Source organism: Actinia tenebrosa, unplaced genomic scaffold (assembly GCF_029948245.1).
Source record: "Actinia tenebrosa isolate PJP-AT-01 unplaced genomic scaffold, QUT_ActTen_1.0 PGA_scaffold0__85_contigs__length_37466705, whole genome shotgun sequence".
NCBI lineage: Eukaryota > Metazoa > Cnidaria > Anthozoa > Actiniaria > Actiniidae > Actinia > Actinia tenebrosa.
Window position 1 is genome coordinate 4,535,340 of NW_028292569.1, and position 19,270 is coordinate 4,554,609.

Here is a 19,270-nt window from a genome sequence, read left to right on the forward strand (position 1 = left end):
ATTTGCTTGTAAAGGTGTCTTCTTGAAGTTTGAATTTCCCATATTACTCTTAATAATTTGGTAAAATCCATTATCAAAATTCAATCTCGGCCTGCGATTAAGCATTTATTGGTTAGCAACTAACAGCTGCCTTCCAAATGGTTATCTAGTTGTTTGTCAGAGAGTGTACTCAAAGGCATTATATCTATTTTTTCCTTAGAAAAACTATTCTTCAGCGATTTTATTTGCCTGGTTTTTTTTTTTTACGTCATGACAATTTCCACAATTGCTGTGAATAGAGAGAAACCTCTAATTTTATATCCCCTAATCATGAAAACCTGTCAGGTTCAAATAAGCTCTACTGTAAACAAGTTTTCATTTGAAGCGTAGAGCTCAAAATTTCTGAATTCTGATTGGCTAAATAACATAGTATGGCAAATTAGCAGGATGACGAACGAAAACATCCAAATCAAGTTGCATCTGTTTTATTGGCAAAGATGGATTAAAATGGACGACTTTTATTTAACTTCTGAATAAATGGCTGCAAAAATGACAGTTGTCTTTGGAAAAAAAAAGATATTTGTTGAGTAAAGCTAATTATATGAATACCACGTGACGAACAGTAATTAAAAAGAAAGTAGTTGAAAAGCTGAATGCTTTGATCAATGCCAGTCATCGCTGTGATTGGCTAAAAGAAAATGAGGCTTATTTATTTGTGGGAAAAGCTAATCATGTAGGTTCCAACCAATAAAATAGATTGGAAGAAATTGATCAGAAAAGAGCAGCTGAGCTACAAAGAATCAGCTGGTTAGTACTTTCTTAGGAGGGGAAAAATTATAAATAATAAAAAAAAAATAATAATAATAATTTATTTCTTGAAAAACGCATAACTACTAAGTCTCGATGCTTTTTACAGGTATTGGGGAGAAAAATAGAAATATGTGGAAAATATATTCACATATATTCAAGCACCTAAGGGATTTAGTCGATTCTTGCAAGTTTTTCTGCAGCAAAGAAGTTTCCTCAATTCACGACGAAAATTCTCGCTTTGAAGTGAATAGATAAATGGATTTATGGCCGAGCTGCACAGAACCAGTATGGAAAGCACTTGGATGATGTCTGTCATAGGAATATCTACGACATGCACATGATGCTCGATAAGTACATAGAAAGTGAGAGTAGGAAACCAAGTTAGGAAGTATACAACACTGACAGTGACCACCATCTTGGTTACTCTCTTTCTTGACTTCAACACGGCTAGTTGTGTACCTTGTACTTGGTTTTTCTTGAACCAAAGAGAGTAGACGACTCTGTTGTACAAAACGAACATGATGGCAAGAGGCGCAAATCCTGCTGCTGTAAACCAGAGTAGGCTGAATGCCTTAGAAAGCCATGATGGCTGTCTTGGCCACTCTTGAATACATTTTTCCTTTTCTTGGTCGTAGTCCATTACTACGAAAAGTGAGGAAACCAGAATTGAAGCGAAAATCCACGACGCCATAATAATGCGTTTCGCAATGTGAAATGTAAGCTTCAGCCTTACAGAATAAGGATACATGACAGCAAGGAATCTTTCGAAGCAAATCGCCATTAGAGAGAAGACAGATGCAGCACCTCCAATCCAGGCGAAGTTCCCAGAAATAAACACTTTGCAGATTATCTTACCTTCGATGCCAACGGGATGGGGAAGTAAGTATTGGAAAATCGCCTTTGGTATGACGAAGGCACCTACCATGATGTCTGCTACAGCAAGGTTGAACAGGAGGTAGTTGATTGGCGATTTCATGGATTTATTTGTCAGAATGATCAGTATAACCAGGGTGTTTCCTATCAGGTCCGTCAGAACAAGAATAGAAGAGACGGTTGGAATAACAACTTTGGAGAAAGAGCCAGTCATGATTGTCAGTTGAATTAGCTTGAATCCGTTGCTATTGAGAGCACCTCTTGTAATAATTGAACTACCCTTTACAACAGAATCACCATCACTGCTAGGTGTGATACAAAAGGTGTTGGCTTAATTTATTCACATTTTACTAGATTATTGGTGACTTATTAATTGGAACATCCGGATTTCACCATTTCTTCAGGTAATACGTATATTGATATTAATTTTCAAGAATCGCTCACCTTGAAAGAAATGACAATAAGTAAATAATTATTTTTCTTTCTTCAAGGTATGACCCGATTTATTTGTTCGTTTGTGCTCTTCTTCCGACATCTGCGTTAAAATTATTCAAGTTTAATTAGCGTGGACACACTAACTGCATCAGACCATCTCGACTAATTAAAAAAACATTTTGATTTAAAAAAAAGACAACGAAAAACAAAAAGAAAAAAAACCAAAAACAACAACAACGAAAATAAAAGACAAAAAAACAAAACAAAACGAAAAACAAAACAAAACAACAACAACAAAAAAAAAAAAAAAAAAAAAAAAAAAAAAAACAAAAACAAAAACAAAAACAAAAACAAAAACGAAACAAAACAAAACAAAACAAAACAAAAAAATAATATTAAAATAAAACAAAACAAAACAACAACAACAAAAAAAAAAAAAAAAAAAAAAAAAAAAAAAAAAAAAAAAGAAAGAAAGAACCGACAAACCTCATGCTTAGTTTAGGGGCTCCTATTAGATTTAAGCTTTCAACGCTCAACTGTATTAAATTCAGAATCCCAATCAAGTGTTTTAGAGTCAAATTAGTGTTTGCCTTTGCGGAAGAGAGAGTCCCAGGGGCATCCTAGAGAAAATCCTCAATGCATAGAAGATTTAAGTAATCTATCAAACACAAAACCTAAAAATGATGACAAATAAACCCAAATGCCTGCTATGACATCACGCTCATTAGCATACTGGAAGTATAAACCTTGATATCTCCAAGATGCATCACCCAAATCATATAAAAATATTTGACTATTTAACTTTTAACTTCATGTAGAATCAATGGTGAAAACATTGAGTTAGGGGTTATAGGCACTTTAACCAACTTCGAGGTGTTTTAGAGGATGAAACACTCTTTCAAGTGCTTGAAATGGCTTCTCAAGCATTTGATAATTCTTGGAAAAATTCGAAGCATACGTTTCATGCTAAATTAAGATCACATTTTCAAACCTCCTTCACGCTAGTGATTTTCTTTGTTCTGTCCTCAAGAATTATTGATGAGTTTGAGAACCAACAATATCCCTTCTCGCATGTGACAGAGTCCAGATTTCAGCCCACTACCAAAGCAGTGAAAGGTAGTAATCATCAATGATTGCGTCTATGGTCATCAATTGTTCCTCCAGAATTATCATTATTAAATCTTTTAAAGACACTGATTTTACTCGTGTTTATTAAGTTTCAAATTAAGAACAAACACGCTGCCTTTAATCTTACTTAAAATCCAACCACGCCCTATTTCTATTGTTAGATGTCGGGTTTGAATTTCGATGGAACAACCTATATTTAGTGTAGATTTAAAGTTGGGTACGGCATTGAAATCAAAACGGGACAGGTTTTCCATCGAAATTCAAACTCAACATCAAACAATAGAAATAGGGTGTGGTTGGTTTCTAAACCAGTTAGAACGCACATGCTCGGGTTTGCATTGAAATTTAAGGCCTCCACTCGGACCTCGATCTTGAATTTCAATGCGACAAACCCTCACACTAGCTTTTTCTAACCTTTATTTAACCCGCCCATGATAATACACTGAAAATATATTAATAACAGTGGAAAGAAATGTCCTTTGTTTACAAATAGACTTTGAATACTTTGAGATACCGCCGTGTTGTCCAACTTTAAATTACTTAAATTTTAAATTACTGAGCGTATTTAAACCAATCCATCCGGTTGGAAATTCCTTTACTAATGCTAAGAAAAAAGCGGGAAACATTGACTTACGACAAATGTTTCACGCGTCTACCGGAAGAGCAGAAAATGGCGGGAAAAGTTTATTACCTCAATCGGAAGCCAGACCAAGTTTCCCGGAACTTTCCGAAGGTAACAATACACATCATTTGTTTTTGCAACCGGAAATTCAGGTTATCAGGTTAACTGGAAAGTGTCCCTGTATTCAGTTCAGTGTATAAGACAAATATTGCTGCATTTGATGCATGGTCGAGCAGCCAGTTATATTGATGGGTTGCAAGCTTTCCCAAGAGAGTTAAAAGACAAAAACATGGCGGCCATTGTGGTACCGTTAACAATGGATGCTAATAGAAATCTTATGTTAAATGGAACCAACATGGCCGCGATGACGTAACGTGACAACGAAGAATTTGCTATCTACTTCAAGTCGAAGTAGATGCCCCAAATATTCTTGTTGCCAAAATTACGACCCGACAGTGTTTCTGCAACATCCACCCTCTAAACATGCCTTAACATAATACTCCAGTTTCGAGTTCTTTGTTACTCAGGGTTAGCCTCGATTTTGGGAAAAATATTCATGTGTTTCAGTAAAGTTCCGTGGAATTTCAAATTGTTTGTATTGTTAATCATGACGTGCATTCTAAAATTTACCGTTGGTATTTGTGAATATTTTGAAGTTAAAATGTGGCTAACCCTGAGTGAGTCTGTAATCAAGGAACACAGCTGTAATATAGAACTCGAAAATGGTCTATTAATCACTGCAAAAGCTCTAAACATTTATCAATGCACCATCAGCATCAGCAACATTTACAAGGAACTGATATTTGGAAGAAGACTTGACCGGTTTGAGCGAATTTTTTTTACGGCGCAGCACTACGAACCCGATTAACATCAACAGTGCAATTAACCCTATGACCACGATTGGTATGGTAACTATAGTTCCAGGCGACATCGAGTCTTCTGTTGACTCTGAAGAGGAAGACTTGGTATGGGATTCCAACCGTTTACTTGAAGCCTTCAAATTCTCAGGGGCGTCTTCATCAATGAGTGTTTTTGGCATAGACTTGGTCAGCGTACTACAAAGATAAAGATGAGTATTTAAGCAGGAAGGAAAAAGGAAATTAGGTAGGAGTTGTCTCTTGCAGTATTTAGATAAATAATAAATAACTCCTTCCTTCTTTCTTCCTTCCTTCCTTCCTTCCTTCCTTCCTTCCTTCCTTCCTTCCTTCCTTCCTTCCTTCCTTCCTTCCTTCCTTCCTTCCTTCCTTCCTTCCTTCCTTCCTTCCTTCCTTCCTTTCTTCCTTCCTATATTCATTCATTCGCTTTATCTTTTGCATTTTTAATTTTTTTTCTTCATCTATTTCGCGATTCCTCACCCTTTTTTCGCCAAAATCCAATTCAAGGACTTCTGATCTTTAAACCAAACTTTTCCCGTATCATCGTTAACTATGGTAAGCGGTATCGTAATATTGTGGTTCATCTTCGGCAGTGGTCGGAACGGTGGTCGTCTGATGGTCGGAAGGGCATGTACTGACAGTGAATTGGCTTTCACACAATAGTTGATCTCACAGTCCTCGTCTATGATGGCCAAGTGTTGGGAGTACCCCGTGGGGCAGCGCTTGGGCCAGCTGGAGGGCGTAGCATTGTTCAAGAGCGAAATGGCTAATCCTACACATTCAGAAAGATATTTGTAATTTTTCATTAGCATTAATTATTCTCGTATAAAAAAAGAAATCAAAAACAAAATTTGATGGATTAAATAATAGGCTTGACAATACAATTGCATACAGTTGTCCTTAAGTAAACAACATGGAAAAGAAAAACGATCAAAACTGTATCCATACCTTTCGTATCACCGGATCCGGCATTCTTCAGTGCCAGAGGATTGCCAGCACTACAGCTGAAGAATCCAGCAAACCGTAAAGAATATTGAGCAGCCAGTTCGTAGTCGTCACTGATACACACGTACATCCCTTCAGGGCCGAACCGCTGGGGGTAGAACTTGGGAGGACAACTGGCTGTCCCTGTGACTGGGTTCATCGCTATCTTGGTGTATAAACCACCGAACAAGTAACCTGAGTGATCCTTTGCAGCGCCTGCATGGAATGAAATGTTAATTTCATCGATGAATATATTTTCTATACATTAAATATCTATTTTGTCTCACCTGTAGCAACACACCAATATGCGTTCCATTTGGCGTAACCACATTCGTCATGGCAACTCTTAAATATCCACCAACCATGGCACTTTTGGTGGCACGTGTTTGGTGTGCGCCCTTGGTGAAATAGGACAGCTTTGTATCCATCAGGGCATGCATAGTCTTTCTTCTTAGGGTTTTTCTGTTGGAATGTACCACAAGGGTTGCTGCTTGGGCTTCCTGTGGTTTGAAGTGTTTTTTGAATATAGGATCATAAAACGTTTTATGAAGAAAATTAGGGGAAAACGTATCAAAAATACAAAAACAGCTAAAAATAATTGATGCAGTTTTATTCATAAACTGACGGTTGCGTGACAACATTACAAAACATAATATTTGTAACGCAATATTTTCAATGAAATATGTATTTATATACAAAATAAAATACATTTAGTACCTGATATGGAGCAAGTCTGATAAACACCACCAAATGTAAAGTTAGTATAAGGAGCCTTACAGGAATGATCGTCTAGAACCGCTTGGAAGTTGAAGTTTGGTGAGCTGGCATCTGTGCAGCCCTTGATACTATTGTGTTTGTAATAACTCTTGATGGATTTCAGCACAAACCGACTAAGGTCCCGTGTAAGAGACTCGGGAAGTTCCGGCAAGGCCTCGGGTGTGATAGCATAGTGTAGCGGATCCCCAGATCTGTCAATAGCAACTAAGTTATTTGCTAGACCATCTTCCCATTGGCTGATAGAGAAGTTGGCTCGATAAGGTGGTCCTCCATAGGTGTAAATTTTCGACTGAACAATATTCTTTCTGAAAGCATCTAGATCTTTCTTATCAGCTTTTTTATCATACGATGCCCGAAAACTTGGACCAAATAAGCCAAAGAAAGATGCACTCGCCGAAGCAGTTATTTTACTCTTGTCACTATTAAATGTAGCAGCGTAGGTCGATTTGACTTGATCAATTTTAGCCAGAATCGCTCCAGCATCGACACTCGTAACATAGTGAGTCCCATAATCTCGTACAAGTAAGTCAGCCATGTATCGAGCCATAGCCGTGTTATTACACTGTAAATTAGAAGCGATATCGAGCAACCTTGACTTGAAGTCTGGGTGTAACTGCATATCAGGTTGTGCTTTGACAGTGTAAAACTTGTATCTGAGCTGCACTCTAGTCGTGACTGCCTTGTCTTCTACTTGATGTTTCTTGACCGATTCGTATTCTTTTGAGAATTTTCCGCCGAGTCCGAAGCCGAAAATAGACCCATGTGCTCCTGTGTTAATTGAATTCGAAGTCATTGAAGAATAATTATTCCAGTGATCGAAATATTCCGAATTTAAGACCACGTTGCTTTTCTTCAAAGGCACAACAAAAGTGTTATCTGGAATCAAGTATTTCCCATCTTCGCTCGTCAAACACTGAGAATAATTCTTCCAAACTACCATTCCCATGTTGAGATCTCTTAGATCGTCCCAGCCTGTTCCAGGGAGAACCTCCATACGAAGCAGATTCTTCTTTACGTTCCTTTGAAGACAGCATCTGTGATCGCCTACGACAATTTTGCAAAGCATCGGAGCGTTGACTGTAAGCCTCTTCGCAAAAGGTTTTTGAAGGCCATTTTCATGTTGATTAAGAGCTAAAACAAATGCTATTTTACCAAGAATTAGGGTAAACGAGAGCATTGCTTGAGTCGACTTCATTTTGTAACTGATATGAGTCATAAAAATCCCCATTATCTTATTAGTAGGGGAAAAAACCCAAACAACAGACGCGCCTCGTTTTCTTGGGAATTGAACCTTTTGACTTCCGGTTGTGACATCATAGCACAGGCAGCCCACGATACTGTTTTGTACTGGGCTTAAATCGACGTCAAAACAAGCAAGGGACTTGTATGATAGGGACCCTAGACCAATAAATAGCTACTTACTAAAATGTACGTTTAAACCATATTCTGCACACGGCTCCTTGACGAGGATTTTATTGAAAACGGAATTTAAAAGATCGTTTACAAAACATTCGGATAAGTAAGGATGGGGCTTTAGCGAGGTAGTTTTGTGTGTTATTTTAATCTTTTTTGATGAATCAAAAATAACCAGGACCATACTTCCAGACATCGAGTGCTGAACCGTCGTATGGACTTACGGCTACGCCGGAGATTTCGACCCCGACACCGCTATCCCGGGAGGAATAACAGCCTGATAGGAAACTCGGCCGAAGCCTAAGGGAGAGGTTACTCTGCCCCTAGACCGTAGATGATTAACCCCTTTTTGTTTTAGCTTCGCACCAGTGTCCCAAGATGTGCAAAAGGGACAGCATCGTGGTCTTTAGCAAGGGGGGGTCCTACATGGACGCCAGAGACACGCCGGGGTAATGAGCCCCGCCCCCCATGTAGACCTACACACTACAGATTACTACTACAATAAACACTAATACAAAAAGATAATCAAAACATCATTTACATATAGAGTATCATCCTGGTCTACCTAGGATTATACTCATCAAAACACTTCATAGGTATATTCAAGCGAACACAACGTTTTCCCTTGCATAAACGTTACACAAGTACAAGTGAAAAGAAGACAAAGAAAACTACTTTTAGGCTGACCAGGTTATAACAGTAATATCCGGAGAAAACTTTCCCAAAACATTCCAGGATCTGTTGAAAAAACGCCTTGATTTTCGACTAACCGAACGTTTAGAGTAACAGAGCAGATGGATATTAAGTCGTTTCACAACCTTTGCTTTAACCACAGAGGCAACAGGGAGAGTACCTTCAAAGCAATACTCATTCCTAGCCAACCACACAAAGTACTTCAACAGATTAAGAAAATAGGAAAAAACAGGTGGAATAATCTGCCGTTCATGATTGTCATATCCCAATAGCATATGACGAGATTGAAGGGATGGCGACAAGGGAGTAACACGCAGAAATAAGGTCTGAGCCCATAGTAACAGTTCTTGCATGAGGTTACATTCAAAGAATAAATGAACTGGAGTTTCCAAAGGATGTCCACAAAAGCATGAAGGATCAGCAATGTTCATACCACACTTGACAAGTCGATCACAGGTATAGAGCACTCCATGGCAAATCTTCCACGATAGATCACGAACTTGACGATCCAAAGGCATAATGTTCACTTGTGACCATGTGTCTGTCCAATAGAGCTCGCCAAAGATTGGGCGAAATTTCAGAACGCAATTAGGAAGCATGACATTCCTTTCAATGATATTTGAATAAACAGATTTTGTAGTAAGAGATGAGATAGACAATGCACTACCATCAGAGGACCGCCGAATAGCAAAAGTTTTCAATTGAACTGAGAAATGGCCACCGACGTATGCCCAAGCATCTAAAAGTGAGGCATAAAAATCCGGTAGTAAATGAGAAGGATAATATGCAGGATATGAAAGAACAGAACGTAAATCATCACCAAATACTTTCTCCACAAAAAAGGAGAAGAAAGCACACCATTTCGATGGGGACAGGGCCCACCGCTTTATCCACTGACAATGAAGTGCGCGCACCTTTGATTGTATATCAATTAAACCAAACCCACCTTGAGTGGTGGATTGGAAAAGAACGTTTTGTGACACCAAATGCTTTTTCCCCGACCAAAAAAAATCCAAAGTACACTTGGAAGCTTGCGCCAAGACCCAGTTTGGCATGGCTAGTACTGAGGCACAAAACAATAGACCTGCCATGCCAAGTGCATTCAGGACAAGAGCCTTACCAGAATAGGAAAGATTACGATGTTTCCAAGAATCTAGTACACTAGAAAGTTTGTTTAAGCGACCATCCCAATTTGGATGAGAGACATCATCATTTCCTAAACATGTGCCAAGACAAGGAATACTGTCTGAAGACCACTGCAAGTCAATGGGAGGATCACTACGACCTCTCCAAGAGCCTGCCCAAAGCCCTTTAGATTTCTCTTTATTAATCTTAGCCCCAGATGCCTTTTCATATTCCTCATAGATGGAGAAGACAGTGGATATTTCATCGTCATCTGTACATAACAGGGTCGTGTCATCAGCGTATTGGGAAATAAGTGCTGGTTCATATTCAGGGTGCGGAAGAACCAAACCTATTAAATAGATTGACGCACGGATACGACACGCTAAAGATTCGGCAATCAGTACGTAAAGGGGCGCTGACAGTGGACAACCTTGTCTTACACCCCTCGATAAATTTATAAAAGGTGTAAAGAAGCCATTTACCAATACCGAAGACTGAGGTCCAGTATAGAACAAGCGTACCCACGAGCAAAAGGAAGGTCCAAACCCCATGCCTTCAAGGACTCTGAGCATGTAGGACCATTCCACCCTGTCAAAAGCTTTTTCCTGATCCAAAGACAATAAGGCCAGAGGTGAATTAGTTATTTTGCCATATGTAACAGCATCTTGAAGAAGCCTGATGTTTTCACCAATAAATCTGCCAGGTACCGAACAGGTCTGGTCAGGAGATACAACATAAGCAATCACTTTTCGTAGACGGCCCGCGATTGATCTTGAAGCTATCTTGTAGTCTGTACATAATAGGGAGATGGGACGCCAGTTTTTCATCAAAAATCTATCTCCCTTTTTATATGAGAGCGTTATAATCCCTCTCCTCTGAGAAACTGATAGTACACCACACCTAAAGGCATAATTAAGTACAGCTACCAGGTCCTTTCCAATGAGATCCCAAAACTTTAGATAAAATTCTTTGGGAAGACCATCAAAACCAGGCGTTTTACCTGACGGCATCCCCTCAAGAGCCTCAAGACATTCCTTCATAGTCAAAGGACCCTCACACACATCTTTCACTTCTAAAGGAATTCTACGTTCCAAGTTAGAAATAAAATCATCTGCAATGGTTTCATCAGTTTCTTGTGAAGTGAATAAACCCTTGTAAAAAGAGAACCAAGCCTGCCTCAAATTCTCAGGATCAGAAACGTATTGATCATTGCTATCTAGAATAAGATCAATCATTTTGTTGGCCCTATTCTTCTTTCCCATACGGAAGAAAAAGGAAGTGGATCTCTCACCCTCTTCAGTCCATTTGGTACGAGCTCTTATTTCTGCCGCCTTGGCTGCCTCTCGATCAAACAATTCTAATTCATTGAGTACACTATGGTATTGATTTAGAACAGAGAGATCTCCCCCATCTACCAGAACTTTTAATGATCTTGCTTGAGCTTCCAAGGAATGCCTGGATGCCCGTCGTTTGAAAGATAACTTGGAACAAAACCTAGTGGTGGCTTGTTGGATCTTTCTTTTACCTATATCCCACCAAACAAGCAATGACGTACATGACTCTTTCTGAGGTTGCCAGGACTTCCATAAGTCCCTTACGAGCTCCACGTATGCATCATTATCCAAAATACTAACATTGAGTTTCCAAAAATAAGGGCCTCTGGGTGGAACTTCAGGCAATATGAAATCAAGGAAAACAGCAGAGTGATCAGAATGCGGACAAGGTAAAATACTGCACTCAGAAACATGAGGAACAAAACGCAATGGAAGTCCGATCATATCAATGCGGGACGCAGCCATGCCATTAGTACTGATATAAGTAAATTCTTGGGTTCTAGGATGACAGTGCCTCCAAATGTCAATCAAGCGATTTTCATGGAATAAGATGGGAAGGACAGTAACACTGTCATAACTAGCAGGTAGTACAGAATTAAAGGATCGACGATCCAGAATAGGTGTAAGAACCGTATTGAAATCTCCTAAGAGGAGAATGTCAGACGTAGGATCAAGCCTATCATTTACTTGTGTCAAAAAACCATCTCTTTCAGGATTGTGATTGGGAGCATACAGGGAGACGATAGAAACTTTGCAAGAGTCATATTGGACATCTAAATAAGTGAAGCGGCCATTGATACCCGAGTACTGTTTAAGTACAGAAAAGGGAGAGGCACGCTTTAACAAAATTGCAGTACCACCAGAATGCTTTGTGTTGAAATCTCCAAAAGCTAGATAAGGAGAATTATCAAACCAATTATTGAGTTCTTGTTGTGAAATACAGTGAGTTTCTTGGATGCTCACAATATCAGGCGGGCGAGATAAGGAAGACAGCCAAAAAATAAATGTTGTTCTTTTCACATACTCTCGCAGACCATTTATGTTTATAGTGAGAGCCCTCATTTTAAACAAAAATCAACAAGTATTTATGATAGTTTCAATATTCTGAATAACTGCTTATTAATAAACCATCAATTTCAACATTTTCAATAATCATAACATTATTTGTAACATTATTCATATAACACATGACATTACGTAAACAATTCATACTTCAATACAAATCCTTCAATATATGATTAGAAATATAGATAACTATATAAATACGCAAGAAAAATTAGAGTTTCTTTTTAGAACGTTGAGTAATAACCTCCTTTGGATCCACAGATCTTTTGAGGTTACGTAAATTAGTAAAGCAAATGTCCATCCCTTCAGCAGGTTTTTCCTTCGTCGTGTTTTGTTTGACCATATGACTAAATGAAGGAGAGGACAAAGATGTTCCCAAGGAAATTGAAGAGTTAGAATCACACGACAGAGATAGTACTTCAACATTTTGAAGAGAATCCTGAGAAGAAGGATTAGGAAAAAGCGGTTGCGAAGAAATAACTTCTGAGGAGGAATCCTTTTGCAAAGAAGAACGCAAATCTGTAGGTTCCTGTACAACTTCAGTGATCACACCTGACTGAGATATATTTTCTGTCAACTCTTGAGACTCCTCTGGGAGAGAAAGAGCAGGATGTTGCGGAAAGTCCTGTCCTTCAGGACGATCTATAGCGTAACGAGGGGGTTCAATAAGATCCTTCGAGCAAGCATAAGAATGGTGACCTTGCGCACCACAGCGGTTGCAGACACCTTTTAGGGGACATCTTGTATTTGAATGTCCCCACCAGTTGCATGAGAAACAACATAATGGCTGACTACGGTATCTAATATGAGCAATAAACGGGTCCAAAAGAACACTCGTAGGAATATGCTCATTTAATGTCACAAAAAGCCGTCTATCTCCAGTTTCAAAGCCAAACTTGTCTAAATTTCTCACCACTTGATTTACGCTCCCATATTTTTCAAAGTATTCCTTGATGTCGTCATCCTCCACCTCACAAGGGAGGTTTGAAACCGTCACAACTTGTTGAGGTGATTCAACCCCATTGAAAAAAGCAAAAACAGCCCCTAATATAGATTCCTTTCGTAAATAACTGTTCCCTTTGTCTATGAGATTCCTCCTTAAACGTTACTCTACAAGAATAACCTGTATTAGACACCTGAACACATTTTATGGCAGTACGCAATTCGTTTCCAAGAACTTTTCCAATGGCCGCAATAATTTCATCCCTAGTGACCGGCTGTCTAAGCCTCTGTAATTGACGTGGAAGCCCTAATTCTAAAGTATTTGGCCTATGTACAGAGAACATATTTGACCAAAAAATAATATACCAAAAATATTAATAATCAGTGCCCTTTAAGGAAATATTCCTAGGTTGTCGAAGTAGGACAAACCTAGGGAATAATCCAACAGAGGGAGGAGGATACAACTCCAGCTCTTGACTTCAGAAATCTTGATTCTTAAGTCTTGAGAATCTTGAGCCTTGAATCTTGAACTGTGAATCTCAGATCTTGGACTTGAATTTGTACACCGACTTGTAAAGAAAAACTTCACCAACTATCGGCAATCGTGAGCTTACTTGCAAAAGATGATTAACCCCTTGCTATGACCAGCTTACCTAAATTGATGGAAGTATCGCTGATGTCTAACTATTCATTGACACGCCTTTTGGCATGTGGGATGAGTTTTCCATAACTAGCTGCTATGTAGTTTTACGCGCAAACTCAGTAAGAGTCAAAGTTAATTCCAACAAAAGTTTCTTCTTTCCTTTCAAATTGCTCGTTTTAGCGTGAATATCCTATATTAAACAAACAGCCACGTGCAGATAGATCACCGTTACTAACAAATAAATTCCGTCGGGGCTCGTTTGTGAAAGGCTCTGCTGGACGGCAAACAAACTTTAAACTGCTTCGTATCTTGAAATGGAAATTATCTTATAAGGGGAAGAAAGTATTTTGGAAAAGATTTTGGATATGACATTGGTAATTTAGCAAAAGTTCTTCTTTGAATAAAGGTAGCGCAAATTTGCTTGTCATCCGCAGTAATAGTCATGTGAATATTTCCTGCAAATGGCCTATTGTTCCTCAAGATGTGACAAATATCCCATAAACTTATAAAGGTTTTCGAATTTTTGGACCTTTCTGCAAGATTGATGACTTGAGTAAGAAAATACCAAATAAGGAAAGCACGAGATTTACACGCCGGCGTGACTTCACAACTCCATTCACCCAGCCGGTGAACCAATCATCGTACAGGGTAACCCACGTGCATCACGCATGACTCTTTGGTGTCACCCACATATACTTACCTTCGCCTGCATTCAGATTCATTCGCATAACGTGCTCAAAATGAAGAGTTGGATAAATAATGGTAAGTTCACAAGCAAAAACCTTTCATTTCTGTACGTTTATGAACTTTCTTGTGATTTTTAACTTTATAAACTAAACTTAGAATATATTGGGAAGGATTTTAGCTTAATATTTCAAAAAATTCGACTGTTATTCCATGGAATTAAGCAATGCCAAAACCATTCACTGATAAACAGTCAAAGTTCATGTTCGAATTTCTTCATTCTCTTGTAGTTTGACGTACTAAAACAGTTTCAAAATTTTCAAAATTGCTTCAAATGTGTAAGAAGTGTTTCAGCTATTATAAGCTACGTTTTTTGAACCAAACTGCACTAAGAAGATGTTTATATTATTTTACTTGGCGTTGAATGAATATTATTTACAATTTTTTATTTTTTTGTTCTTTTTATTTAAGTTTAAAAATTATAATGTTCATAGAACGTACAATAAACAGTATTAACTTCCAATAAAATGTTACTTTTGTTCATACAATAAACATTATTGACTTCCAATAAACACTAGTTGGAATGATGGTAGAAATATCAAAGAAAAAAAGCAACTTGGGAACGTCGAGAAAAAGCCTTGCTATTTAGTTTCCTTGTACAATTATTGGCAAGAAAATATTTTTCGAATTTTCCAGTATGAGCCACGTATTAACATAAGCACGATTCATCTTCCTTTCCAGGTATATATGGATGGCCTCAAGCAAGATTCTTGAAAGTGTACTGCGCTTGGTCAACAAATCAAAAAGAGTAATTCATGTTGACACGAAATTCTTGAGCAAGTTCTAAAATTAATCCTAAAAAACTATTTCATTCGGTGTTGGCATTTTATGTTTCGCTTTACTTGCTCGAGGTATCAGTGTTTTTTCTTGCTAGGTCGTTCCTAAACGGAATAAGGAAGACTAAAACATTTTCTTTGTCCTGCAATATGACAGTTCTGTCTATTGCAAGTCAAAAATTAGTACTAGGTTTAGGTCTAGGATTAGCAGGGCTTTTGAAGGGATATGTATAGGAGAAGCTACCACTTATGAATCTAGGTGGGGTTTAATGTTTTTGACTGGCATTGCCAGGGTCAATTGGCCAATTTTAGGTTAGATTTTTTTCAAATAGGCAACGTTGGACATCACTGGAGACGACCTGGATCAACAAATCTATTCAATACGTCTTGTTTGATTTAGAATGGAGGATTTGCTATTTGTCTCTTATGCAGTGCTGGTCGGTTTTTTCATCTCACACACCATCTTTAAACTGCGCCTAGGGTTTAGTTCGGTCTTTCGGTTCTAAGGTTAGCGCCGGCCATGTATTATGTGACACAGGTGAACGGTCACTTTTTTCTCTCCACGATAGCGAGGGGGAAAGTGACTGGTTGCTTGGTTACCTGCAACCTCAATAACTTTGGCACAGTCAAGGTTTGACCAAGGTCTTGTTTTTGGGTTCCCTTTTGCCGGCTCTGTAGTCCAAACGGAAAAGGGGCGGCGGAGCAGGCAAGAGGGACCTGGGAACTGGTCTTGGATTATGGAAATTGAATGTACCTTTCGTGGGATCTAAATTCAAAATTGGCATCTTGCTTAGTAAACGGTTGAAATTTAAAAACAGTTTGGCATCTTTTTTTTTTTTGCTACGACTTTATTTTGTATTTCTTTCTTCCTTCTTTTCCTTCGGTTCTTCCCTACTTTTATTCGTTCTTTCGTCATTCCATTCTTCATTTCTTTCTCCTCCTTCTCATTCTCTTTTTGTGCTTTCCCTATTTCCTTTCTTCCTTGCCTTCATCTTTTCATCCATCTTTTTTTCAGTTTCTATTTTTTTCTTTCACTCATTCCGCGTTTTCGAAACAACAAACCTTGGCTACACACGTGTCATTGAAATAGCAATCCTCCAGAATTAATATTATTACTAACCTCGTTCACCGAATGTCACGACAGTATCTTTATATATAATAGTCATTTTTTATTGTAAAGTTAATTTAACTGTGGTACGTCGTGGCATTCAACTTGCCTTTCAGTCTACGCCCAAGAACAACCAAACTTGGTTGTGAGCCCGCGATAGCTTGAATCAGTGGTAGCTGTTACGCTCGCTCAACTTGATTAATGATTTTACCTGACGTTACCCAAGGTCGAACAAGGCAGAAGACAAGTCGCTCTACTACAAGCCCATCACTCGACCAAAACTTAGCATCATTTGGAGCTCTAAAGGACTAAAAAAAAAATAAATAAAAAAAATAAAAACCAAAAGACTTCTTAAACAATTATACAGACTTACATTGTTGGACATAAGGACGTTTGGAAGTTAGTGAAGGAACATTTGAGTACAGCTTCAAGCACAGCAAGACTCGAGCAGACCGATTAAGCAAAATCAATCAAGTTAACACACTATTAACTTTTACCTCATTCCGACCGCAGAGACACCATTTGATATTTTAAGGTACTAACACCTATTTTTATCTGATTTTAGAATCGCAATGAACACATTTTGTCTTTTTTACAAATTAAACCATGTCGTACTTGTAATTTGAGTAACGCCTTCCATTAGAAAGACAACCGCACTGGAGTGCATGGAAACGAGGCTACGATACTTTATAAAATCTAGAAGTAAAACCTTTCGGCATCAAAATGGCCGCCAACATTAGCATCAGAAACACTAATTGCAGAATGCAAAATGCAACTCAATCTTACGAACTTTCGACGAATTTACTAATACGATTTATGAACACACCACAAATAAAAGACTTAACCGCTATTTACCCAGGTGAGTCTAAATACGAAAATTTAAACAACAACTCGAAGATATCGCTGATAGACTCTAGAATGAAGTGCATCTACAGAAACGAAGCATCACAAGAGCCAACATACAAGTTTGGAAAAGAAATAGGCCGACGTATTTGCAGATTTCTGAAAAGTTCGCGCTGTCCGAAAACCGAATGCAGTACACACAAACAAGAAGGCGCAAAACAGTTTGACCCGAACAACGCAGGACTCTGGAGGCCATGACAGCAGCAGTTACAAAGGATGGCACAATCCTAGAAGTGGAAGATCCATCCCAATGGTCTAGAAAGATTGTCCTGTGCCGTCATGGGATGGAACCCGCAGATTTAACGCAATTTTGAGAAAGAATTCAACACTGGATGACGAAATACAACAAGACGAAGAATAGCAGCTACATAACGCCTTTCCCCGTAAAGCCAGCCAAAGGGGCTGGTGGTCAGATCAAGTCCACAACCTCAAAAGTATCACTCAAGCCTTGGAGCATCCTAGATGTCGAATTTGAAGACAAAGAAAATTATTACAAGTCCTTAACCGAGATAAATGATCTTAAATCCAATCAAAGAGAGACTCGAAATCTCTGATGAGTTTTTAGCACCACGTACGCGGGTACGTCACGACAATGGAAGACAATGACTTGCTCATACGAAATCACATAGTCACCATTTTTCATGTCCCAGCTTCTGTTCACAAAACTGATCCCAGATATAACGTAGAAGTAACGAGCCGGCGAGATGCAAAGACCAGCGCGTCAGAAACTGTCATGACGCTATTGAATGGGCTCCATCAGGAGCAAACCTCCTATCAAGGGGGAAGGCGACGACAAACAACGCTGACGACTCACAAGGCACTCATAACAGAAACGATCCATATTGTATCCGAATTCACTCACGCCGGTGACAGCACCCAAGCCTCGCAGACGACGACTGTATACTCGGATGCCCTACAAAACATCTACTGCAACCTGTACCATTTCCAGAGCTTAGGCGGTAATCAACGCTGGGTCTATTGTCAGCATAACAAACGGGTTGTCGCAATTGCCTTAGACTACACCATACCAACGATTGTCAAAGGCGCGACGGAACATCCGTGGTGACACAACTGTCGAAGAACCATCACCAGGCCTTCCTCCACAGCGAAAAGAAAGAAGAATTTACTATACCATCTTTCAATCAAGCCACCGCTATCAGCAACAATAATGCACAAACCAGTTTCCCGAGTGAGAAAACAAATCTGTTGGCTGGACTTTGCCCAATACAGAAATAAAATCAGTTGACGACAAAGGAACATCTGTAGAATGCTCGCTATGCTTGACAGTGGATCAAAACACAAGTCTCTGTCAAAGAGCGCAGCAAACGGCTCAACCGAGTGGATTCTAAAACTCACCCCTCACCATGAACTAGCTGAGGAGGTAACGAGATCAGAAGAATCTGACCTCCTGTAGATCACGATCATCCAATCAACGAACAGAGTATCACGAAGACTTTTGTCAGTATATACAAGGTGCCAAAACCATGCAGCAGTGCCGAAGACGGTGTCAACAAACTCGTAGAACGTTACAAACACCTCAAACAATTATCAATGAAATAATACCTTGCTGTGGGACAGTAGAATCTCTAATGGGAACTGATTTTGCGGATGCATTTGGTCTATATCCCTCTATTCACATGAGATACCGTGAACCCATCGCCAAAGAACTGTTTCGGGTTGGTATATCCTGGGCCAGTTCCTACTCAACGTCGATGACCGAAAACATCCAGTTCGTGATGTAGGAACAGTAATAAGCATGCCGAATACATCAATCACTCTCCACCAGGACCAAAACTAGGAATTAACCAACGGAGTTCTGTCATGCACCGACAAAAGTTCTTCAAGAAGCCAGTTTATCAAGTCCCTTTCAAATCAACAACCCTGGTCTAAGGCGTTGTTCAATTAAGATGCCCTGGAAAGATACTGGTCCGCCTAAACAAACAATTATGGACATTGCCTATAAAAGAATTAAATCATCGTAGAGGAGCTTCCACAAGAAGACTGCTTCTGATTTTGTAGAAAGGAAGTTCAAAACTTATCG

At 39.0% G+C, this 19,270-nt stretch overlaps 2 protein-coding genes across 2 annotated transcripts; both read right to left on the reverse strand.

Moving 5' to 3' along the window:
* Nucleotides 1-943: 943 nt before the first annotated feature.
* On the reverse strand, nt 944-1,876 carry LOC148913303 (neuropeptide FF receptor 2-like). The gene has a single exon (XM_089026040.1). It carries the CDS (start codon nt 1,874-1,876, stop codon nt 944-946), a length of 933 nt encoding a protein of 310 aa, XP_088882166.1.
* A 1,415-nt stretch (nt 1,877-3,291) lies between these two features.
* On the reverse strand, nt 3,292-7,651 carry LOC148913304 (macrophage-expressed gene 1 protein-like). Its single transcript, XM_089031082.1, has 5 exons — nt 6,424-7,651; nt 5,994-6,206; nt 5,671-5,922; nt 5,203-5,494; nt 3,292-4,902 (listed from the first exon to the last, which is right to left on the reverse strand). Exons 1-5 carry the CDS (start codon nt 7,547-7,549, stop codon nt 4,596-4,598), a joined length of 2,190 nt encoding a protein of 729 aa, XP_088887208.1. The 5' UTR covers nt 7,550-7,651; the 3' UTR covers nt 3,292-4,595.
* Nucleotides 7,652-19,270: the final 11,619 nt, after the last annotated feature.

What these genes read in the sequence shown, in the direction of transcription:
- LOC148913303 (XM_089026040.1), bottom strand. Translation starts at nt 1,876, where the DNA reads ATGACTGGCTCTTTCTCCAAAGTTGTTATTCCAACCGTCTCTTCTATT.
- LOC148913304 (XM_089031082.1), bottom strand. Translation starts at nt 7,549, where the DNA reads ATGCTTTGCAAAATTGTCGTAGGCGATCACAGATGCTGTCTTCAAAGG. An exon ending in TCAGACTTGCTCCATATCAG is followed by an intron (nt 6,207 to 6,423) that starts GTACTAAATGTA and finishes TTCAAACCACAG; the next exon opens with GAAGCCCAAGCAGCAACCCT. An exon ending in CGGATCCGGTGATACGAAAG is followed by an intron (nt 5,495 to 5,670) that starts GTATGGATACAG and finishes CTGAATGTGTAG; the next exon opens with GATTAGCCATTTCGCTCTTG.